Source organism: Rhagoletis pomonella, unplaced genomic scaffold (assembly GCF_013731165.1).
Source record: "Rhagoletis pomonella isolate Grant_MI unplaced genomic scaffold, Rhpom_1.0 Rhpom_scaffold_00007, whole genome shotgun sequence".
NCBI classification, from domain to species: Eukaryota; Metazoa; Arthropoda; class Insecta; order Diptera; family Tephritidae; genus Rhagoletis; species Rhagoletis pomonella.
In genome coordinates this window covers 58757704-58765275 of record NW_023458561.1, presented here as the reverse complement: position 1 = coordinate 58765275, position 7572 = coordinate 58757704, and the positions used below count along the sequence as shown (strand labels likewise).

The 7572-nt window shown below is 35.3% G+C and overlaps 1 protein-coding gene across 1 annotated transcript; it reads right to left on the bottom strand.

Annotated features, from left to right (window-relative positions):
• Positions 1-5274: 5274 nt before the first annotated feature.
• LOC118744028 (segmentation protein even-skipped-like) lies at positions 5275-6995 on the bottom strand. The gene is made up of 2 exons (XM_036476786.1): positions 6726-6995; positions 5275-6606 (listed from the first exon to the last, which is right to left on the bottom strand). Exons 1-2 carry the CDS (start codon positions 6868-6870, stop codon positions 5480-5482), a joined length of 1272 nt encoding a protein of 423 aa, XP_036332679.1. The 5' UTR covers positions 6871-6995; the 3' UTR covers positions 5275-5479.
• Between the last annotated feature and the right edge of the window lie 577 nt (positions 6996-7572).

The following is a 7572-nucleotide window of genomic DNA, read 5'->3' as shown; positions in this document are numbered from 1 at the left end:
TAACTCTTTAGTTTCCATGAGTGCCGCGAAGTGGACTACATAAAGTCCCAACATCGATTTTGTAGACTTTTTTAAAGTGGCTTTTAAGAGTTAGCTTCTGGTATTCTGGTTATCTTCACATAATCATGTAAATATCTTTTTTTTTTTAATTATTTATAAAGCATGCAAAATCGAAAATTGTGTGTACTATGTCCGTATGTAGTTATGTATGTATGTATGTATATAAATATGTAAGTATTTGAACTGTATATTTGTCCATAAAAAGAAAATTTGACTTTTTGCCACGCGGCAAAAAATATGATACCAAAGAAGGACGAACAATAAAACAAATTGCTTGTTTTGATTTCCGTTGTAGTCCTTCATAACTCACTCATACAAGCAACTTTGTGTGTGTGTTTTTTTTTGTGCAGATGAGTGAAACAATAAGAAAATTTTATGGATTATGATATAGCTATTATGACAATTGGCAAAGGCAAAAGATACAAACAGTTGCGACAAAGGGAAGCAAAAAAGTCATAGAAAAGAGAGACCGAGTACGTTGTTTCTGCTAATATATTTACTGGCAGACAATTGGGACAACAAATGAAAAACCGATTGTAATTAAGATTGCAAAATCCATAGAGAACGCATGGGAAGTAGAAAAGGCCAATACACAGCAGGCGTTGGTTGGTGTACAGTGAGACTTTTCCGAAGAGCAAAAAAAAAAATGTTCATGTATTTTATTATTCATAAAGGCATACTTTGAGCCCTTACATATATTTACTTTACATGGTAAAATAATGATTAAATTAAAATTAATTATATTAGATTTGTTTAAATTTAGTTTAATTAGATTAAGATAAAATAATACACACTTATAATACAATTTTAACTTGAAATTAAGAAGGAACAAAATTAAAGAGTTGCCACCTGTTTGAAAATTGCAGTTTAAGCAAATTGATAAGATAAATTAACTTTTGCATTATGGCTGTCAAAAGAACGAGGTTTAAGAAGGCTCACAAGACGAAAAAATTAATGTTTAAGGCTGCCACCTTTTGAAAATTTTAATTTAATCGAATTAATAAGATAAATTAAATATTGCAATATATGTATCAAACTAAAGAGGTTTGGGAAACTTTACTGTCGAAAATAAATAAAATATTACAATACTGTTGGTAAACTAAAGAAGTTTAAGAAAGTTTACTGTCCCACATATTTTTGATGTTTAATTCAGTTAAATTTATTTAAAAAGTTTAATTCAATTAAATTTATAAGATAAGGATAATATCTAATTAGTACACCTTTGAAGAAAGTGCTCGGTATGTAGACTCTAGTTATAAGATTATAAATTATAAATTGAATTTTCATAAGAAAGCGCATATTCTAACTACTTTCTAAATACCTTCGAAAATATTAACTATTGCCCACATTTATAAAAAGAAAAGAATGCTTCATAAATCAAAAATTTGTTAGAAAATCTCCCCTCCTAAAGCTCTTCATAAAGTTTTTATGAATGAGGCCATACAAGTTTTGGGTGAGAGTAACAACACAAACACAATTTTAAGGAGCCGAGTGTTTATTTGCTAGTATTGAATAAAACTATGTACAACATAAAATAAATTCAGATAAGACAATTAAAAAAAATTTCCCAAAATTTTTGGCCTTAACTAAATATACCGGAATGAGCGGTATGATATGCAGCGAAAAACGAGTTATACTTATAAATGGGAAGCACGCCAGACAACGAACCCTAAACTACCCTATAAGGACATCGAATGGCGAACTCTCTGTGAGAAGCATTAAAATATTACGGGACAGCCATGATCATGCTTCGCTTTTACAGAGCAAAAACCAGATGAAATTTTTTAGAACATTTGCGGTCATAAAACGCAGTCTCCAATAGAACTGTTAAAAATTATCGAAAAAAAGAAAATCACAAAATAACGATCAAATTTTAACGAACAAATAAACTGCAGACGGACATGCAGATATGTCTTAATCGACTTCTCTCTTCGTTCTGAGCATTTTGACTTTTTTATGTCTATATCTTACTCCATTTATTTAGGCTGTTATAAGCAAGTGCGCTTAGGTATACAAATTGGTTGGAATAGGTTGGTTTTTCGGTTTACTTCGGTATCATCTCCACCGGTCTTAGCGCATCGACTTGGGTGGCATCGACTACCACTTAGGTCCAGAAACAAGTACATAGTCTGTTGAATTTGAAGATTTCGTTTCTTAGTTCGTGATCAGTTGAATTTTTCTCGTATTTTACCAGTTGCGTCACACTGTGCAGTGTGGTATACAAACCTACGGGATAGTAGTAAGAATCGAAGGCAAACTAATTAATAGGCAATAATCGATTTGTCTGTGTGCACAATGAACGAACTGTGATTTTAAACAATTAGTTGTTTGAATTCCTTAATTTTGTGATTTGTAAATATCTTTACAACATTAGACGCTGCGAGCCACACAAGCTATGTAAAGTGACACGTGGCAGAAGAAAAAAAAAACATCTTTGCTTATCCTTGATATTTGTGTATAAATATCAGCGTTCATTTATTAGTTATATTTGCCACGATCGGCACAAATTGTTTACTTTTCTCACAATTTTGTCCTTGAATGATGCGGAGAGGCTCGCCGGAGGGTGTCACCCATGGCACGCCTATGACGCACGTTAAACAGCTGAGGAGCGGTTAGAAGCCGCCCGCATGCCGCGTTTGTCAGCATGGATACAGGATATAAATATGTGCTAAAAGATATGTATATGAATCTATGGAGCTGGATGTAAATAAGTGCCATACATGATCTGCGGACGGGCTCGTTTTGTGCCAGAATATCCCGTTGATTGTCTTTAAATAAAAGTAAGCAATAACTGCTTGTTTGCTATTAATTATTAATGCGAACTGCTGTGCAGAGAGTATCTATCTTTGTGAGGTGTCAGGAATTTAATTACTATTACTCGACTGGTTCATACATATTTTTGTATGTATGTATGTGTGTATGTACGTGCAGCGCCCTTTCATTATACGAGAAGTAAATATCAATTTTTGTATTGATTTTTTTCTTCTTTCAAGGCCGAAGAAAAATGAGAAGTAGTCATATTCGCAGCCTTTCTGCCTGCTCCTTCTCAGATATTTAAGTTCTAGTCTCCAAATTCATAAATAAATTTGCTTTTATTCAATTTTCTGAACAAATATCCGCCCACTCATATTTAAAAAGTTATTGCCGCCATTCATTATTACCTACTAATAGCTTGGGTAATCTTTCTTTTGAAAAGTAACTGTTTTTCAGGTAAATTTAACCTAACTGATTTTATTTGAATAGCAAAAAATGCATTGAATTTCGCCGCTCGTTAGGTATTGCTGAGGTGTTGTTTGTAGAATAATAGAAGAACATACATATAGTAGGGTGATTAGAGGTTTCTTAGAACTCAGGTGAGCGGACACTAATCACCGCAGAGTCCTTGGTGCTAAGAGTAGGAATATCCCTCGCAAAGTAGAGGTAAAAGATAATAAAAATTGTGTTTGCTTGTTTTGGGATTGAGTAGATTTAGCTGCGATTTGGGAATTTCTGTAAAAGGCAAAAAAATTATATATAAAAAAATTACATATTTTAAAAAACTTTATAAAAAATTATTTCAAAGGTTTGTGTAAAGAAATATTTTAAATAATTCAGAAAAATTAAAAAAGTTAAATAAAAAAAATTTATTTAGAACCCATTATGAATTTTTTAGCTTACAATTTTTTTTCTGAATATAAAAACAGTTCAGAAAAGAAAATCAAATTAGGTTTTAAATTTGTTTAAAAAATAATAATTTAAAAATATTCAAGTATTATTTTTTAGCTTAGTATGACTTGATGCAAAAAAAAATTTACCTATGTACACAAAAAAAATAAATAAATAAATAAAAAAGAAAAAATATTAAAAACAAGTTTGTAGTAGAAAAATAAAAAATTATTATGAAGAAAATTTTTTTCGCTAAGAATTAATTGATGTAAAAAAGCTACCTACATTCGTATTTACAAATATATGAATTCAAAAAAAGTATAAAAATTCATTTAAAAACAATTAAGTATTGTTTGGCTAAGAGTTTTTCGTTTGCTACAAAACAAAATAATTATTTTTTATTTTAATTAAAAAAAATGTGTACAAAAAAATTAAAAATAATTATGAATTTTATTCAGCTAAGCAAATATTATTTGCTTACAAAATAAGTGTTATTTAAAATACATATAAAATAAACTTATATCAAAAAAGCTAAAACAGGTGTGGCAAAAGTTTAATTTAAAGCTCATTCAAAAAGTTATTAGTTTGTTTTTAAAGCTTCAGTTATAATGATGAAACTTTGTTTAGCTAAGAATTTTTTTGTTTGCAACCAAACAAAATTATAATTTTTGATTTTAATTAAAAAAAAGTGCACAAAAAAAATAAACATAATTGTATTAGCTAAGCATTATTAAAATACATTTAAAATAAATTTAAATCAAAAATGCTAAAAAGAGGTTTGGCAAACGTTGAATAAAAAGCTCATTCAAAAAGTTATTAGTTTGTTTTTAAAGCTTCAGTTACAAAGAGTATTTGCTGATAAAATAAATTCAAAACACTCAGTCCTGAAATAATTTTTGGTTGAGGTGTTGCAATCAAGAAATTGGTAGAAATATTGACATTTCCGACGGCAATTGATATTTAGTTATTTAGGCGACTCAAAAAAATAAATTTGTTGAAGCTGTCCATAAATCAGCTAGTTTTTTGTTTTTCAAGCACAACAAGAAATTAAAATTTCAATTCTGATTAACAAAAAAAAATAAAATTTAACAAAAAAGTTGTGTTTTTAAAGGTTTCGGTAGAAAAAGAAAAATTTACTGCAAAAAGTAAAATGTTTTGTTGCTTTTTGTAAGTATTTGCTGCCTGCTTAGTTAAGTAAAAGACATTTCATTTTTTATAAATGACATTAAAACAATTTTAATTCATATTCTTTTTCTTTTACAAACGTAAATTCGTATCTACATTATTTACATATAATTTACATAATTGCTTTAACTCAAATTTTATAAACTACACCACTATCTACATAAATTTTACATTTACTTGCCGCATAAATAGCGTAAGATGTCAGTAATTTTCTAATTTCGCTAAATATTGTAAATATTTTTTTTTTAACTGAAAGCATACTTTTTTATATTTGTTGATATTTTTCTTGTAATCTTGTTGAATACTTTCGTCTGTCATTTGCGGTTCGTTTCTTCATTTTTCTGTTTTTCCAAATAAATAATTCTTTTTTTCTTAAATAAGTTAGCCCGCAAATTAAAAAAACTAATAACACTTAATGTCGGAACTATGCACCCACACACACACACTATATCCAATTTTATCACAGCACTTTGGTTTTCGAAATTCCACAGGCTTGGTTTTAAGCCCCAACGGCTGGCTGGCCCGTCTTCCAACCAACTTTTCACAGCATTCGTCTCCGTCGCCCACCAACCTTGAAGCTTAAGCACGCTTAAGCCTCTGTTTTGTAGGGCTTGAAGAGCTTCGGTTTCGGTTCGGCAATAACGGTTTGTGTGGGCGAGAATGAGGCTGCGGGACGCTTATTACTGTTGCTGAGGCTCATGTTGTTGTTGTTGTTATTGTTGTTGCTGCTGCTGGTCATCAAAAGTCCAACCGACTGTGTGGCGGTCAGGTGATGATTTATTTCGTTGATGGTGGCGGGCAGTGAGTGTGCTGTGAGGGCGCTTTCGCTGCGATACAAAGTGCTATTGCCGCCGGTGATGTTGCCGCCGGTGCTGCTCTCATGTGTCACGTTGATATATTCAGCACTGCTGCTACCACCGCTGGATCTTGGCATTGCAATGGTGGCACCTCCGGCTGGTGTGCGATCAAATACTTTGGTGTGATCCGAGCCGGCGGGGCTCAGCGAGAGCGTTGAGGAATTTGGCGATGCGGACGATTGTAGATCAAGTGGCGGTGTGTGTTGCTTTGATGGCATAGCGGCCATGGCGGCATAGCCCTGGTGTGGTGCCATGGCGGCGCTCAACATGCTCGGATAGCCGGCGGCTGCAGCGGCGGCCAGTGGAGCATTGTGCATAGCGGCAGCCGCAGCTGCTGCGGCGGCTGTATGTGCTGGCATGCCGTGGAGATGTGGTTGCATTGCTGGCGGTGGCACTGGACGTGCTGTTGGCAGCTGATAGGGGCTGTAGCGGTAGGGCGCGTAGTGGCTGGACATTGGCATGGCGGAGGCGGCTAGCATGTGATTCGCGCCGGGTCCTGCATAGGGCGGATAAGGCATGCCCACGCTGTTGGCGGCTGCTTGTAGTAGCGAGGCGGCGAATGCGGGATCTGAGTAGACGGCGGCGTAGGGCCATGCGACGGCAATGCGTTGACGCTTGTCCTTCATGCGGCGATTTTGGAACCACACCTTGATTGTAGACTCGGGCAGGTTAAGTTGTGCGGCCAGCTCGCAACGGCGTGGACGCGAGACATAGTTCTCTTTGAAGAATTCCTTTTCCAGGCGTGATAGTTGATCGCGTGTGAAGGCAGTGCGATAACGGCGGACTGATGGATCTGAGGGGATTTCGCCGCCGCTCGTGCGACTGCTGTTCAGCGATGTGTCTGGGCTGGAGTGGCATTCTGCAAAAGAGAGAGAGAGATAACAAAAATTTAGTGTTTTGTTGCTTTGCTTGTTTCATTGCGAAGTCGAGGAAAAATCAGCATTCCCAACTTTTTCTTTCTTGGCGTCTTTAACTTACCGTTTGGTGATGGCGGCGGTGTTTGTGATTTCGCGTATTGCGTGGCCATTAAATCCACAACTAACGGCTTTTGTTCTGCGCTGGTGCTGTCGTGGTGATGTGACGCATGATGCGCATCAATGTTGTACGTTCTATATCCTTGCATATTGCTTGTGTGCAAAAATTAAAAACTCCTCGCAAATTATCGGAAAATTTGAAGCGCAGCTATGTTTAACACATTCACTATGTTCGATTCACGTTTTCTAAAGCGTATTTAGCTAGAGAGTGTATTTGTACGCGTGCGATTTCTAGATTTACATGAGCTCTAATGACACTAACTGCCTCAGTGCATTGCCTTTTATAGGAACTCGAGAGAGCGGCACTAAAACTCCTATGTACCCAGGCTGGCTCGTCAGGCGCTCATTGCCTGTAATGCGGGTGTGTTTTGTCTCCCAATACTTTTGTTGTTGTATCTTTGCGCATAACAATGGCCGCAATAACCACACAGTGCAACAGCTACAGTATGAACCAACCAATGGGCAGGTCACAATTAACTGACATACAGACATACATACATATGCACACATAGAAGGCAAAGGCAGAGTCAACAGAGAGCACAAAAGTGCAGCAGGTAGGTAGATACATAAAGCTGGTAGTATAGTGAGTTGCCTTAGCGTTTCGATGTGTTGGTTTTGTGGTATCCTGTGGCATTTTTTGTTCTACCGAATGGATGATAATTCGACGATGACAGCAATTACGATCTTCGGAACAATTTTGATGAGCAAATTACTGTAGGTATCAGCGCAGGAGTAGAAAGTGATAATTATGAAATCAGTGAAAAGCTGGTAATTGGTATTGGAACTCAATT

What these genes read in the sequence shown, in the direction of transcription:
- LOC118744028 (XM_036476786.1), bottom strand. Translation starts at nt 6,870, where the DNA reads ATGCAAGGATATAGAACGTACAACATTGATGCGCATCATGCGTCACAT. An exon ending in ACCGCCGCCATCACCAAACG is followed by an intron (nt 6,607 to 6,725) that starts GTAAGTTAAAGA and finishes TCTCTTTTGCAG; the next exon opens with AATGCCACTCCAGCCCAGAC.